Below are 18,109 nucleotides of genomic sequence, written 5' to 3' on the forward strand. Positions count from 1 at the left end.
AGTAGCTGCTTATTGGCCTGCTAGCCGAGCGGCTTTTCCCTTGTATCCCACAAAAAAACGCTTTCGTTTTGGGTTGCTGTGTGTTTGTTGTAAACAGCCGGGAAACAAAATTTCTGCACCAAAACCATAACCAAAACAAAAAATATTAATATAAAATCGTGCCAAATCATAAAAAAACTAAAAAAAAAGCAAACAATTCAAATCAGTCGAACAATCAGCCGTTACAAACCGAAATTCGTAAGTTTGGAATTAATTTTTAATCGAAATCAGACGCAATTTTGAAGCAAATGCGTACAAAAATTTTACAATATTTATTTTACACACTTCAGTTTCATTTTATTTTGCTTGTATCAAGCAAAAACGATTGGGTTGTGACAAAATTTGGCCCAGCAAATGCAACCCTGGCAATATTATCATTTTTTTTTTACACTTGGCAACTTCTGCTGGAAAACAAACAAATATTTGTTTTTTTTTTACTTTATTATTTTTTACATACCTACATACCTACTCTACCCAACTCAACTCAACCCAACTCAACTACTCAACTCAACTCAACTACTCAACTCAACTAATTCTACTCTACTCAATCCAAAAAATCTACTCTACTTCACTTCAATGACGCCCGCTAATTTTATGTTGAACTGCTTTATATATGCCAACAACAACAAACTACAACCAAAAATGTCAACAAAACAACAACAACAACCACAACTAAATGTTCTATCGATTACACACAACGAACACAACAACTTTTGCATAATTTCACACTACACAAATTGACTGACTGACGTGAACCAACAACAACAAACAACGTGCAAAACACGCCACTTCGCACCGAACAACCGTTACATGGCAATATGTTAAACTTATTTGCATAATTTTTTAACAAAATCCATAATTTTAACTCTTTAACGCAAACSATACGAATTCAACAACAACAAATACATTAACAAAAACAACAAATTCCAACAAATAAACAAACAAACAATCGTGATGATCCTTCATCGATCATTTTGCATTCTTGCATGCGCATGCGGATTGAAATCACACCAAAAAACAACAACAACGCTATTAAAAAATGCAAAAATACAAAATCCAAACAACATAAAAAAACAACCACCAACAATACACACTCGTTATCAAATGCACACGCGGCTTCATGAACATACCGTGAATCGAAATCGAAATTGCAATCACCCAAACCCAACCAAACAATCGGTCCTTCACACCATCAAAAGTTTGCCACGCAATTGGCGCAGCTTGTACGGCGCCGACCCAATGCCCGGCAGTGTCCCCACCACCACGCTTGCCGGTCACCATGCACACGCTCGGGGACGCGGCTTCTTTGAGCGCTACCGCGCCAATACGATCGAAGTCGATGATTGTGATTTTTTATCAACCAGCTTAACGGGCGCGCCATCACTGTACGGTATGGGGCAGTCACCGCCACATCTCAATACAGCGTCACAACAGATGTTGTTGTTGGAGCAGTTAGAGCAGCTGCAACAGCTAGCCGAACTAGCAGCAGCTGATTCGCCGCCGAACACGGCTAATTTGGTTGCGGCATCCAATCCACACAAAATCCTCAGTACAAGCGTAACAAATCACCTATTACCACCACACCGACAATTGCAACCGCAACAACTGCAACAATTACAACAGCTACATGAACCAACACAACTGCCAAGCCAACTCGTCATAACCGACAATAGCGGCAATTTAATAGTGGATCCGTATATGCTTGATGGAAGCACAGAGCCGGGTCTGTTGTTAATGGAGCCGGCGGGCGTAACGGTGATACCGCCTACACCTCCATCCACATTACCGCCGCCGCTGCCGCCGCCAGCGCACACTGTCAGCACACAATTGCAACAGCAGCAACAACAACAACAGCCATCACTTTCACATCCACAGCCACATCCCCATATATTTCATCCACATCAATACTTACCTCACATACCGGATTCCATACATTTCCCCGAGTTTCTAACTCATGCTGCCGAATTCAGTCCTTTCGCTGACAAGTTATTTCCACGTGATAGCTCCTTAGGATCCAGTAGCCATTACCCATTCTACGATCATTTGCAACGTATCACCACGCCAGTAGTGAATCTATTTCGTCATAGCCCAAGCTCTACACTAAGTACACCGACTGCTGCTGCAGTCAATTCGCCGCATCAGCACGCCCATTCCGTATCATCATCGCCCTCATCGTACATTGCCTATGTGCGTGATCATTATGACAATACATGCAGCCACTGCCAAAACGGCAGCCAGCCGGTCGTACTGTCGACAAATGCTGCACTCACCACACCCGGCATTGCCATAGGCGCTTGCGACAATCCATTTTGCATTGCTGAATCCCATCCACATCCACAGCATCATCCGGTCGCCTATCCTTATACAGCCGAACAACTGCTACGTAGACCGTCATTGTCCATGTATCAGCCATCGTCAGAGCCTTCACTGCCAACTATGGATCCAGCAATATGCGGCGAATGTGTGGATCAGCATTTCGTGAGCGGTCTTACCGCACCACAAATTGACTTGGGCGCTGTGCCCACCTATCACGTACATACCCCAACGCCAACAGCGCACAAAAAGGCCAAGTCCTCACTGGCACCGCCACCTCAACTGCCCACACAATCGGTTTTGCGTCTGTCGCGACAATTAAGCGAAGACGCACTTGTAACGGCTATACCAATTGCTGAATCGAAAGCGCAGCCTACTTCGATATTGAAAAAACCGAAAGTTGGCGTACCAACGGGCACATTAGATCGGCGAAAAATGTTTCATGAGGGCCAATCACGTTCACTAGATTATGATGATTTGCATGCGAAGAGTTGGGGCCATCGTCGCATAAGATACGAAGACGAGATATATAATCCGCCACTGGAAGAGCTATCTCGTCGTTATGGTTCCGAGACAAATATACGACAATCTTATATGGGTGCCAATGTTGACGCAGTCAATCCGCTTAGTCACTCACACTTTCTTGTCACTGATGACAAGATCGTTACTATTACCTATGACTCGGATGTGGGTTGGACGCGGCGCGGTGTTGCACCGTCTGTTTTTCACGATCCGCGACGTCGCTTCGATGGCCGCGAACGTAATCATATGTCTCTAAATTTACAGCGCACCAATCAGGAAAAACTTTACGGCGCTGCACTGCCATACCAAAAGCGGCGTCGCAATCTGCCGCATCCACCAAGCGCACAAAACGCCCACAATTTCTCACCCGTTGAGGGTTACGACGACGACCCCATGTTAATGGACCCCACCACACATTCGTCAGCTACGCTGCCGCCACATAGTGGCGAACCAACATCCATGAACGGTACAGGCTCCGCCGAACGACCGGGACCAATTGGCGAACATCGCGATCAACGTGATCCACGCGATGAACGCAATCCGCGTGATCTCAGTCGCTCAGTAGGGCCAGGCTCGTCACCTAGTCAACAACAACGTCATCCATCATCAATTATCTCCAAACGCAGTAAATCATCAATGGCCACCACTGGTGGTCATCGTACACGTGTAGAACAGTTACAGCATGAATCGGGCAGTGATCGCAGTAATCTCGTTAGTATCAATGACCAACCCGAATATTTCGAATACGATGATTACGGTGATCCCTATATAGACTCGCACACTAGTCGTAATTATGCAACAACAACAACAAATGCAAGTAGTAATAGTTTTGTTAGTAGTGGTGGTAGTGTTAGGCAAAAAGGGAAAGAAGTTTCATACGGCGCGGAACAACAGACGAAATCTAGTAGTGGGAGTGGTAGTGGTGGTGGTGCTTCTTCTACTGCTGCTGCTGGTAATATCGTCGTCGGTGGTAATATTTCTAATAATGCTTCTTCTTCCTCTTTTGCAAATTCCCATCATGGTGTCGCTAACTCCACATCACCTAAACGTGCCTCATTGAAACATACAAATACAACTAACGACGCTAACCTAAACGTAAACGTTGACGGAACAACAACAACAACAACAACTACAACTCCCATACAAACAACAACTACATCCACAAACATCACAACCACATCATCGTCGAATACAACAACAACTAATGCGATGGCAACAACAAATTCAACCTTAACAACCTCAACAACAAATCCTGCTGCCGCAACCACAACAACAACAACGAATACTGGTGATACAACAACTGCGGCTGGCGATGCCGCTGCCACGGATGATGCCGATGCACCGCTTGACGTCATCGATTGGGATGCCATCGACGCTATGCTGGACGACGACTTCAGTGAATATGACAAAGACAAAAATGGTGGTGGTGAGGAGAAGAAGGACGATGCCAACTTTAGTCAGAGTGTTGATGAGAAAGTTGGTAAGCTAATATGTATGTCGCTGTGTATGTTCTTTCCTGAATGTCGTGTAGATGTAAACATATGTGTGTGCGTATTTAGCAGTTATGGTAGTATGTGTTTTGACTTATATTCCATTCCTTAAACTATGTGAATTAAGCAAAAAACTGTTAGCTATGAATGTTTATATGTAAGCGATCTCAAAGCTTCCGCTTCTTGACTGTCGAATCCACCAGTTCATACCAGTAGTCCGAAGTATGTTTCGCACTTTGGCGTCAAAGGTTGACTACCTTCATTGTCTCTCTACCCTCCACTTTCTACATGACATAAATTTTCATTTGCTATCGATGTAAAGGGATCGAATCCAAATTTTTAACCCAGTCATGATCTTAGTCAAGTAAGATTTCAGGCTGTGAATCTCTACCCCAGCAAAGGCTTTGACCTTTGTAGATGTCTACGCAAAACGGAAGCGATTTATAAGTCTCATCACCTACTCTAACCTCGAACACATTTTTAATACGCCTTATGCAATACAAAACGATATTTTATGATAAGACTAATTCTACATTTGAGAAGAATCGACTGATGTTAAGGACTTCCAAGATATATATATATATATATATGTATATAAGTATTTTAATGAAATCCTTCTTCTCATTTTCTTGAACTATTCATAGACCGATATTATTGGTTGACAACAAAGTGAGGTATATAAAGCATTTATGCAGATATTTCCGCTGCAGTGGCGCTTGAAATGATACCCAACCAGAAGGCCGTCTTCCAATACTTCCAAACAGAACCACAGTCTGGTTAAGAATAATTTAGAGTCTAATACTTCAGAATTGAAAAAATTCTAACAATTTTATCAAAAACTCTTTAAAGCCTTCTCTGTCAAACAGATCGAATTCATTGTCCTTTTGGAGACTAATTTTTACGAGCGCTTAAGTGTAATTGCATTTTTTTGCAAGTTTTTTAAACTTTATTTTTCTATATCGTAGTTGTATACTCGTTGTTTTGGATACTTCCTTTACTTAATAATAATGATTTGTAAACTAACTAATCCTGTGATTATCCCATCAGATGGCAGCTTATCTGATACAGCAACAGATCGCAAAAAGGGCGGCGTCGATCAAGAGCGCTCCCCCAAAGGCGGCAGCGGTATGGGTAAAAAATCCAACTCCACCTCGCAATTATCGGCTACAGGTAAGAGCACGCCCAGTTTAACTACCGTTACACGCTTATACATGTCAAAGATTTTCTCCAGCAGTTTAGTAAAAGATCATACAACATTCATACTAACCATTTTATAAAGTTCGAAAACGATATTCATGCAAATTTTATTTAGTAATAGCAAGCAAAGTTATAAAACATTTGAAAACAGTGAAAATTTTTATGAACACGACGCCATTTGTTCGTACCTTTGGTTCGACATTCTCATTTTCACTTTCATAGTATTATATTCGATTTGATTACTTTTATATTTGGCAACACTGTCCTTCTGTTTTCATTATATATCAATTTATACACACGCTAGTATGAGTCAAAGTGTAAATACTACGTAATTTATAGTCATATTTAAAGGAATGACATTAAAAAGAGAACATTTACACACAAGCTAGTTGACTTTTTGCAGAAATTCATATCAGTCAGCATTTTTAGGAGAAAAAAATATAAATAAAAAACAAAAAATTAAGGCACGACATTTTGAAATTACCAATTATCCATGTACATACCATATATAAAGGTCGTAAAAGACGTATGGGCTTTGGAAAGAAGGGTAAGAACTCATTTACGGTGCACCGCAGTGAAGAAGTTCTGCCAGGTGAGATACGTGGGGCGCTGTCGCGCGGTTCGTCATCTGAAGCCGATGGCGGTGAGGCATTAGCTGATGGCGGAGCCGGCACTGGTGGGGACAGGTTCGCAAAACTCTATTGCTATTTTCGTTTTTATCTCTCTCTCTCTCTCTCTTTTACACACCTTAACTATATATTTATTTGAATTTTGATTAATTAAGTGCTATAGTTTATTGGCATATATTGTTTCGAATTTGATTTCACTACTTATATTTTTTATGATAATTTGTTTAAGAAATAAAAAAATATGTACTTGAAAGTAAATATGAAAGTTCTCACGTAAAGATGATAAACATTACTACTGTGATAAAGAAATCGTTTAGGACATATTATATACACAAAGGGGAGCTCACAAGGTGTGCTGTTATTGATTAACTACTAAATATAATACATGATCTAAAGAGAAAACCCAAAAACCGCTGAAATAAATTTTCGAAAATGAAATAAAATTTCGAAAATTTTATTATCTTGTAGTAAAAAAAACAAAATCGAAAAAACCGTACCTTCTATGTAATTTTCAGACACCTTGTTAGTTCGCCTTTTCCAGTTATCCCCTCTGTATTCCACAAATGATAATGAATTAAGCTTTAACTCCCGAAAGCTTGATTTTAACGAACAGTGTTGGAGCCTCAATAAGTTCACATTTCACCACACTTCTACTGTAAATAAACAACAATACATGTATGTATGTCTATATGTACACCAAAAGCTTATTAACTCCCTCAAAAGCTTGGCATGCCGCGTTTAAACAACAGCTAGCGTCGCAAACCAAACATTAAAAAGCGAAACCGACGAAGTAAACGCGCGTACGCAGCACATGCTAATGAAAGCTCTTTTTAATTCATAAAACAAATGAAAGCTCTACGCAAAACGAGCCTCCTTACCCAACTCTTGCAATTTAAATTAATAATTTAAGTTCCATATTATTTAACGTCCAAAGTCGATACGTATTTTTAGGCTCTTTCTGCTATTCAAATAAAATGGCAAACAAATATTGTATGCGTTTCAAAGCGAAAGCTTTTCAAGCTTTTGCTTTGCCAAATTCGCAAAATGTAAAACATTATGTTTTTGAAAAGCTTTCGCATTTGAAGCGCAGCTCTTACAACAACTTGCGCTTCATTCTGTTAATTAAGCTTTCATTATGTGATTATGCCCTGCATTAAGCTGCATACGATTTGCTCATTTTCAATTCATTAGAAAAGCATTAAAAGTTTAATATTAAAGCATTCAAAAAAAAAAAAATTGTTTTCATTTCATTAGTAAAATGCTGTAGCTAGTAGTTCAAGTTCATAGTTTATTTGTGAAGCGTGCCATTTCGCCATTGCTGCATCACATGCATTTCTTTCTAGAACGGCCTTGCTTTCTTTTTCGACAAACTACATGAGTTAATAATATTTTTCTCACTTAACAATAACAACTTATAATTAATATGTATTAAGATTAAGACCGCATTAAATTAGTTGAAGAGTTTGCATGCTTTTAAACGCTTTATAAGAAAACCTAACCTTAAAACGCAAATAGAAAAAACTTTCAGGCTATGAATTCGAAGGAGGTAGATGATTTATAAAGAACACGGTAAGCTCGCTTTAAGCGTTAACTTTCTACTTACAACGGATTGTGAATAAAGTATGAAAAGACTAATAATTAAGAACTACTACCAATGGTACTAAACGATGAATGATGATGCAAGATAACGTAAAATTTAAGAATATTTTCGAAATACTCTGCAAATTTTATTACATTTTGACATCTTTCTATTAACTTTAGTTTTAAGATATACTAATATACCAATATATACTATATATTTATTTAGGTGCAAATTTTGCACTTTAAAGCTATCACAATCCAGTCAAGTAGCGCGATTCAAAGAAGCTGAAATTTAAGGTTTTGCCTCCACGAAATTCTCATAATCTCAAAATTTATATTTAACGCATACTCAGCAACGAATCCCTAGAACCTCACATAAGATTTGATTCCTGTTATGCGATTATTAAGTATGATGAATACTCACATAATAGAGAGCAAATATCTCTCGCTTGAAAAATGCGTAGACGTATATTCTATCGGCGTATTTTTTTCTTTACAGTATGGAGCACTAAGAGTGCATTCCAAAAATTTGCAGTGTGTGCTTATTAGCCCAAAATGCTCGCAAATAATAAGAAAATGAAATAGAGATTTCTAATAAATTTGTCAACTTTTAAATAATGTAAAAAGAAAACTTGAAACCTACTCACACTAATTGTAGCAAATTTTATAAATTTTCTCCGACAAACATTTTCCGGTAATCAAGTATTATAGAAAACTACTCTCTTGAGCTCCCCATTGCTTTAAAAGTTTTATAATTTGAGTTCTTCTGACTAGTTAAAATGTACAAGTTTGTTTTCTGAACTAATACTTAAAATGACAATTGAAAGAATTAGCCAGATCTGAGCGTGAGCTTAACTTCATGAAGTGCCACGCAAAATGAACATCGCACTAACCAGTCGTAAGTACGCGATTCGCTGGTTTGGGTCAGTGATAACCTACTTAATGGTTACTCACGTTATTTTAGCGCTTACTAAGCTCTTAAGCAGGACTGCTCATAATTAAGTTAAAAAAAGCAAAGAAAATAGTTTAAAAAAAATTTATGTTTTCAAATAAAAACAGAAAAAGTGAGGACATTTGAGCTATATGTGAGATATTTCAACATTTGGAAACTTTAAAACTATTGTAAAATCGGAAATGAGCTTCAACCGTAAAAAATATGTGAAAGATTTAGTTATAACGCAACTCAAATTTATAAATTCCAACGGAATATTATTTATAACACAAAATATTTTTCAATTTTTGAAGACGACTACTCTGCTGGATCGTTGCTGCCTTTAATATTTTCATTGTATGCGCTTTCTTTAGGTTCCTTGGGATCTAGGCTTATCGAACACTACCGAGAATTCCTTTTGTTGCATGCTTTGAAGAATTACTGAGAATTCTAATGTTTATCATCTATTACTATTGCCAATTTATTATATTTTCTATTGTTCCTATCAAGTATACTACACAATATTGCGTAATCAAAGTTAACTATAGTATACCATATACTTATATGCAGGGAGACATAGAAGGGCGCTCATCTCGTACTCGCTTACACTCCAATCCACTTCACTCACTCACTCGTACACTACCAACACACTSATGCATATGTATATGTATGTAGGTGTGACCTTAGAGGCAAAATTTTACACCGGCATATTGTAGAGAATTGCCAAAGATTGGTCGACCAAAGTAGTAAAATGATGATAATTGAGAATTATTGGCTTGTGTACGCTAAGGTTACGCCGAATGAAGAGTTTTAAAAATATAATTAATTTTCAGGTTGTTCTTTGCATATGGCTGAAGTATGTATTCAATATTTTTACTCTGCGATTTTATAATCCTTGTACTAAGAATTGAAATGTTATCAACTATTTATTGACAATGAAAAATTTCAATAATCAAAAAAAAAAAAAGAATTTTTTTTTCCTAAAGCATATGTATAACAAATATTTTCTTAGAATGCAAGTGTAAACATTTCTCATTTATTTCAAACTGCTTTTCATGCTTTAATTTGCGCTGTTCTCTGTCCACTTGTTTTATAATTTTTCCTTTGAAGTACTCAAATGTTCGTAATGACATTTTCGTTTTGTATTTTCAATACGATTTTCATTACGTTTTTGTATTTTTTTTTTTTTACTTTTGTAAATTTTGTTGGTCTCCCTCTCTGTCGAATACATGTCCGAAATGGCAGTGTGTGTACAAAGATATAAATACGTTGGCGCCTAAATGTATGCATATATACTTGTGTGATCGCAGTGATCCTGCACAGGGGCTTGCTTGTGTATTTTGGAAGCCCATTTGCATCACGGCTGTACTTACATATATAGTGCCTGCGTTTCTTGTATGTACATACACATTTACTAAGAATATAAATAACAACAATCATACGCAGTGTTAACGAAATATTCGAATTGTAAAGTAAATTTAAAGTAAACTATAAAGCAAAGGCGTGCTACCACTACAACAACATGAGAAATTTGAGGCAGCTTAGCTTAAACGGCATTTACCATAATTTTGCATTATAGTACCATCATACTWGTCTAATCAGTGTTAATCATTCAATGTCTTCCTACCAATCCCGTTAATGCAGACCAATATACGGCTTCATATAATGCAGCTGCTGCTTCCAATGCATCTCATCATCATCATCATCTTCGCCAATCGCGCGGTTCTGCCGGCAGCATACAACGCTCTGTGGAGGTGCCGCCCGCAGCATCGGCCACGCAATACCGCACCGGAAGCATACATTCCATATCCAGCTCTGAGGGCTCATCGTAAGTGCATCGTCTACTGCGTGGTGCGCACGCAATCGATATAGATATACAAAAAAAAAATAAAATTATAATAAAACATATCGAAATTTTATTAGTAAAATTTCTTTCGTGTAGTTGCATCTCGCTGTATATACATTTAACTGATTACCGCATGAGTACACCCCACTCTTTGAGTGAAATGTTGAGAAAGTATCCATTCCTACAATTACATTACAATTTATATGTAAAAACTAAGCATAGTTTTTGGCGTATAATTTTAAAAAACTTAATTACACATTTTTGGCGCGGACCAAATATTTAGGAACATAATAACCTTAAAGACAATTTTCTTAACGATTTCACCATAAAGAATTTCAAACTAAAATTAACATACAATAGTTGCAAAAAATACTTGAAAAATAACCTAAATTTACTTTTCGGTCCACATTTTTAATACCTTCCAATCTGCTAAGGAGTTCAAAGCTAAAAATATATTAAAATAAAGCTAGAAGGGCAATGAAAAGAGTTAATCTCTTTCTACATTCATATTTTTTTAACCATTTTAAGCATACTTTTAGGCGCATGATTAAAATAACAACGCTTTCAAGCTGCAAAACAATAAAATTATGCTCAAAGTGTAAAAAAATAAATTTCATTTAAATTTGTAAAACAAAGCATACTTTTAGGCGCATAAGTTTTGGCATATAAATATACTTGAATGATTGCTACACAATTATAAATGTCGTATTCATATGTGTCAAAGAGTTGGGTGTGCTTGTAAAAAACAAAACAACAAGAACAAAATCATGTAATAAATATAAGTGAAAGTGAGCTTTGCCTTTGCTGCTGCCTGACTGCGAACCACTTCATCTTTCCTCGCTGTCAGTCGCTCTTTTATCGTTCATGTTTGTTTTTTATTTCCTCCCACATTCTCTACTTTCGCTTACGTCTAACTATCGCCTCCTACTGACTCATCTGTGCCCCATTTTTGTTCAACTGCTCAGCTTCTCGCTTCTCGCTTCTTCACTTTTTTACTTTTCGCTCTGTCTCCTACTTCGTGGTCGCAACGTGCAGCGGCAATCAGCACGAAATTGAATTGCGATTCTATATTCGTTGTGTTTCAAATATTTTTCTAAACTCTCTCTGTGCTTTTGTGTAATTTAAAGTGATATTTGTTTCCTATGTTTGCGGTGAAATTATTTCTATTTCAATTTTTTTTTTTTTATTTAATCTACAAAAATTGCATTTATATATTTCTGTGTTTATTAATTTATTAACTTTTGTGTTATCATTTATATAACTGTAAAAAGAGATTTGTGACAATTTCTTACGCATTTATATATATAATATATGTATACAAATATAGATGTGTGGACTTTCAGTTTTTCGTAATATTTATGCATAATAATAATATTTTGCATGTATATTTTTACATTTTTTCCTACATATGCAAAAAGTTTTTATGGGTTGAAAACGTAGTTAACTTTTTATGGAATAAGTTCAAATATGTCTCATGTATTTATTTATCACTGATATATTTCATTTTTTGAGTTTATCAGCCTAATTCGACTATATAAGTTAACCTAGTATAATTAGTATTATAATATTCAAGAGACAAGAAATAATTCATGCAATTAATATCTTCTGCTCAATTTTACCTTCGGTATTTTAAAGTCTTCGGTATTAGTCTTCGGTATTTTAAAGTAAATTTTCGACAACTAACTTTAAAATCTGTATGAAACTTATAGAACACTGAACTTGACCAGATTTAAGTTTTTTATTTGATTTTAGCAATACATCGGTTTTGTTGAAAGACCCTGCATTAAAGGATGAATGGAATCCCATCATCGTCAAAATAATTTTTACAATCCAAAAATGCTGTTATTTCATTCTTATAATTCTTATTCTTATAAAGGTACAGAAGATGTGATAGCTATAGTTCAAAGTCCTATGTTTGTTAATATCTATTTCTGAAAAGGAATTGTAAAGTGTAAAACTTGAGAGTTGGCTTTGTCACATTATTCCTATATCGAATTTTCAGATCTGACCGTTAACCAATGTATGTAAAAAGTGAAGCATATCGAGATTCCCTTCTTTTTTAAAGAAAAATTACAGAAATTTTAAATTTAATGGGAAATGTTTATTTTCATTCGAAAGAACATATTTTGGCATTTATTTTTTTAAAATTATTGCTTTCAATTGTTGGCCGCGGCTATGTTTCAGATGGTTCAGAAGGATGCTTTGAGTACAATTTACGATGACTTGTTCAAGCATTTAGACTGGTAACTGGCGAATGGCACGCGTGATGCATTGTTCCAAAGCCTGAATGGAAGCGGGATTGTCTGCATAGATTTAAGACCTTACATAACCCCACAGAAAAAGTACACCTTCTTGGTGGCCAATCGGTTTTAAACGCGAAATTATCCGATCACCCAAGTGTTCTCTTAGTAAATGCGTTGATTGGTACGATGTGTGGGAAGTGGCGCTGTCTTGTTGAAACCAAATCACGGGCTTCAATTTCAGGCATCAAATATTTGTTTATCATATCCCGATAACGGTCTCCATTGACGATTACTTTCTCACCGGCAACATTTTTGAAGAAGTATATCCCCTTTTTCGGGATGAAATGGCAGATTTTGAACCTCTTCATGTTGTTCTTCTTCCCAAATATCTAAATTTTGCTTGTTAATATACCTATGCAACAAGAAATGGGCCTCCTTGCTGAACAAAATTTGGCTTGAAAACGTCTGATCTTCTTGGAACTTTTCAAGAGTCCATAGATGCCCGTTGGGAAGGTGGAGCGGTTTAAGTTCTTGCAAAAGGTGTAACTTGTACGCTTTCAATTTAAGGTCTCGACGCTTTGGTTCCATAAGGCAGTCCGAGTTACTGCGAATGGATTTGATCATCCACGGTCTTCGTGTACACTCTCAGCTATGCTATATTTTATTCGCCGCGAGCTCCAATAATGAATGCTGTAAGGAAAATTTGTATTTCGAAAATATTTAAAAATAATTGAATAATTTTGCAACTTTTTAAGTAAAGTACTCAATTCTTACATGTGCCCTAGAATACCAGAGTTGGTAAATGACGTTAATGTGATTCATATCGCAAACAATTTTTATAAGTATTTAAAGAGAATTTCTGATATAAGAAAACCAGTTATGCATCTTTTAAATACCATCAATTTAATATAGCCTATATACTCACCACTAGTTAGGAACCAATGACCATTGCAATGGAACAAGATGATTGTTAATAGCATTTATCTGTAGCACTCACACTTGTCCATAACGTTGACACCGACTTCAATTGTAAAAACGGTGTGGACTGAAGACATTACTTAAGAGTTGAAATTGGACATAAATTTTTGCTGAATTCAAGATTTTTTCAATGTCCATTCAGGGCATTAAGCACTGCAACAGCAATAACAACTGAATTGAAAAGTCTCCGGCCTACCATTGTAAAACACATTTTTTGAACAAAATTGCTTTTTTATTTCCTTCAAAAGTGATCCACTAATTACAGCATAGGAATCTTCCAACCTTTCGATACCATTTTTGTAGTACGATCTATCATTTGCATGATTCCATTCTGTGAAGAAATTGGAAGGTGAATTTCTTATTTATACTTCACGTGTTTTTCGAATCGGTAAAATTTTCTGTAAGTTGGTAGTACTGTAAGTGACATCTATGCTAAATGTCACGTCAAAATATTTATTAGTATTTGAGATATGCGTCGTTTCGTGATTTCGATCGATTTTTCTATGTCTGAATTTATTAGGATTGATATTGAATAAGGAAGTGCGATAATGCACCATCTCATACTGCACTGGTTTTATTCGTGATCATTTCGCCACATATTCAATTAATATCGTGAAGCAACTACAATTTGCATTCGTGTAACTTCTGGCTATTCAGCAAATTCACATGACCACGCTGAGAACACCGTTTTGACTCAATTGAGGATATAAAAGCTGAATCGAAGAAGGCAAAAGAGCAAAAGCTCTTTGAGAAAGATTTTTATTAGCATTATTTTATTACTTCTTAACTACTGCATTTAATTTTTTGAACTCTAATAAATGAATATAACAGTATGTTCTATTAAAAAATAAAAAATAAAATATTATTGCACAATATCTCAACTGCTTCATTTTTGTTGTAAAAAAACATTTGAAGCTAATTTCCTAAAATAAATATATATATATATATATATTTTATAAATATAAATATTACATCTAGAAATAATATTTATTACTAAGCATGCATTCTAAATTTTTCCCTATATTTCCAATATATATATCTAAATTTTTTCTACCACCAAATAAAGCAATTTTTTGAGCACCTAAGGCACTTGACTATGCAAATTTATAAGCGAGTTATTCCGAACTGACTTAAGATTCTAAAAATGCATGCTGTGGAACAAAGTTCTTTTATAGTTTTGTGCAAATTCCAATGAAATTTTTAAAAATATTCAGCACCACCACCACTCACCATCTACATCACCAAAATATTGTATGCCACAACCAGAATAAACTTACAAATACTCGTATACTCACAAATGTTTCTCTATATCTCCCTGTGTATAACTGGAACTTGTAAAATTTATATTGTATACTTGCTCTTCAAATGTTATTTAAAATATATGAATATTTTTTTGTTTTGAAAATTTCTCAATTCTCTATTTTATTGTATTTGATGCAATATTTATTTGTGTATTTATATGTATGTATTTAAATACACACACACTTTGCAAAAATTAATTAGCAAAATAGACTACAAATATCAATTTTCTCTCTTCCAACATATGCTTGAAAAAACATATTAAAAAAAAAAAATATTAAAATAAAAAATCTAAAAACGTCGCTAAAATTGCGAAATGTACAGATTTTCACCATCGCTGCGTGGCAACGATGGTCAGCTGTCGGAGTTCATAGACGGTTTGGGGCCCGGTCAACTGGTTGGGCGGCAAGTGTTGGGCGCACCATCGCTGGGTGATATACAGTTATCAATGTGCCATCAAAAGGGTTTCTTAGAAGTAGAAGTTATACGTGCTAGAGGCTTACAGGTGTATATACAAAAAACCATTTTATTAAAAAAACATTTCAAATTGAGAAATTTTTTGTATTGCGCAGCAAAAGCCAACGTCGAAAATGCTTCCCGCTCCTTATGTTAAAGTATACTTGGTTTCTGGCAAACGTTGCATTGACAAGATGAAAACTTCGACGGCAAGGCGCACATTGGATCCGCTCTATCAACAACAATTGGTATTCAAGCAGCCATACCAGGGATGCATTCTGCAGGTAATTTTACATTTTACAGGTCAAAGTAAACTAAAATAGTTTTAGGTAACGTACGCTCTGTTTTTCTGTGCAAAAAAAAATTGTTTAAGCGGGTTTTGAGTAAAAACTGGATGCTCGTTTAAAATAACTTAAGGGGTTACATGGGTTTATTCAGGTAAAAAAAAGCCTTTTTTAAACAAATTTTTTCTCATACAAAGCTTAACCTAGAACTTGGAACAACGAAAAAATGCGTTTAACGATTTGAGTGACAATAAAAGTGGGACACAAGTTCACAAGTACTCAAGGTGTTTCCCGTTTTACATCTAATACTCAAGCACCCCTTTTTCGTCTATTTTCTGTATTTCCGAAACTATTACTCGAGTCAACTTTAAAATTTAGGACAATATTCCCTAGGTGTTGTAGAATTTAATAAGACAATAAAAAAAATAAATTTTTTTGAACCTGTATACCCATGTAATTTCTAAAGCACATTTCGTTTCATCGAATACAAATACTAAAAATGTGTACAACAAGCGGATGAAGGTGCCGAAAGTGACCTTTCAAACAAAGCGCAAATTATGTAACAGTAACTAAATCTATGTAACCATTAGATCAGATACAGTTGATGAAAGAAGGCGCACATATTTGGCAGCTTCAATTTTTACTCAATCCCGGTTTTTTCTCTTTCTTCAAGGTGACCGTTTGGGGTGACTATGGCCGCATCGAGAAGAAAGTTTTCATGGGCGTGGCACAGATAATGCTCGACGATTTAAACTTATCGAACATCGTCATCGGCTGGTACAAACTCTTTGGAACAACCTCACTGGTCAGTTGTCCCACTAATTTAGGTCTATCTAGGCGCTCATCAATTGCATCACTTGACTCACTCAAACTATAGAGCACACAAGTTTTCTAGCAAATATAACAAAAATATACAAAAAAAACTCAACTAGAAAAATTGGCTTATACAAAGCAGTTGATCTATTTTCCAAAATTTCTGCTTAAAACTGTTTCAAATTTCAAACAAATCATCAGCAATGACAATTATTTTACAAAATTGGACTCATAATTGGTTTTGAAATTGCAAACGAATATACGCAACTCAAGAACTACTCATACACTGTATTGTTTTTGTAGCTTAGGCGTCGGCACAATGCAGCTCAAAATTAAAAATTAATAGTAAATTAGCAATTGCAATTGTTGAAACTGCAAACTCTATACTTGAACATTTCACTTGACTTATTTCAATATTCTCACTCTAAACATTATTTGTACTTAATAACTTACTTATATAACCTCTTTCAAATGCTTCGTTATTGCTTGTGTCCACATATTTAGTACTCGTTCTCTACGCTCGAGCTGCAAGTAGAAACAGAAAAAACCAATTAAGCAACATCACTTATGGGATACTCTATATTCTATATATACATACATATATACCTACTTATATACGAGCGTATAGCATACACGACATGTATATACACACTACACAACAAGCACTCAAATACTCTAAAATATAAAACAACTTAACTATATCGAACATATGCATAAACAATAACAATAATAAAGTCATTAAATAAACCTTAATTCCAAAAAAAAAAAAGTACCAAAAAATGTAATCCGCAACAATAAATTCGTAATGTAAACTTGTAATGGAAAATATAGTTAAAATGTGCAAAATTACCGTAGAGTTCACACTCGTTCAGTAGACATTTCACCGATCGTTTTAGTGGTTTGGCATTGAATCGCTCAACTTAGTTTCTAGGTATGTCCTATCCACCTTTGAAAACATTCTAACATTTCCTATGAAATTTGTTTCGTTTTAGTTTTTTATTTTTTGTTTTTTATTTGCATGCTTGGAATGTAATTTAAGCGATTCCCTTTTTTGGCTTGCGCATACTCCTGCAACTGAATACCCAACATACACTTGATCATATGGTTTTAAATAATTTCAGATTACTCGATAAATATTTAATGAAATTTATTTAAATTTTTGTACTTTCTAAAACATTTTTTACTTTAATTAAATTAACTGAAGCACTCATAGGTATAAACGCGATTTTAAATAAAAATTTTGAAATATTTGACTAATCTTTTAAATTTGACATCAATCTTTGCATAAAATATATGATAGCTTTTGTATATATCTAAGCCCTGTAATCCCTCTATCAATGCAAATATGAATAATATAATATATCGAAATGTTTCAGGTTTTATGACAGATCTGTCTCTCAGCTGTCTTTACTAGTTACCACATAAAATACTTTGAATGCCGTATTGTTATTATCAAAAGTGAAGGGTTGACATAACGCTCTCATGATA

At 35.4% G+C, this 18,109-nt stretch overlaps 1 protein-coding gene across 1 annotated transcript in view; it reads left to right on the forward strand.

The window, feature by feature from the left end:
- The window catches only part of LOC108976626, a 60,894-nt gene extending 44,209 nt beyond the window's left edge, over positions 1-16,685 (forward strand). Inside the window, exons 10-15 of the mRNA XM_018945853.1 lie at positions 1,239-4,354; positions 5,412-5,534; positions 6,076-6,247; positions 15,393-15,573; positions 15,641-15,808; positions 16,482-16,685. Of these exons, the coding sequence (XP_018801398.1) occupies positions 1,239-4,354; positions 5,412-5,534; positions 6,076-6,247; positions 15,393-15,573; positions 15,641-15,808; positions 16,482-16,685 (3,964 nt within the window). The remainder of the gene's footprint in view (positions 1-1,238; positions 4,355-5,411; positions 5,535-6,075; positions 6,248-15,392; positions 15,574-15,640; positions 15,809-16,481) is intronic.
- The last annotated feature ends 1,424 nt before the right edge of the window (positions 16,686-18,109 follow it).

Source organism: Bactrocera latifrons, unplaced genomic scaffold (assembly GCF_001853355.1).
Source record: "Bactrocera latifrons isolate USDA-ARS-PBARC rearing strain unplaced genomic scaffold, ASM185335v1 scaffold_79, whole genome shotgun sequence".
NCBI lineage: Eukaryota > Metazoa > Arthropoda > Insecta > Diptera > Tephritidae > Bactrocera > Bactrocera latifrons.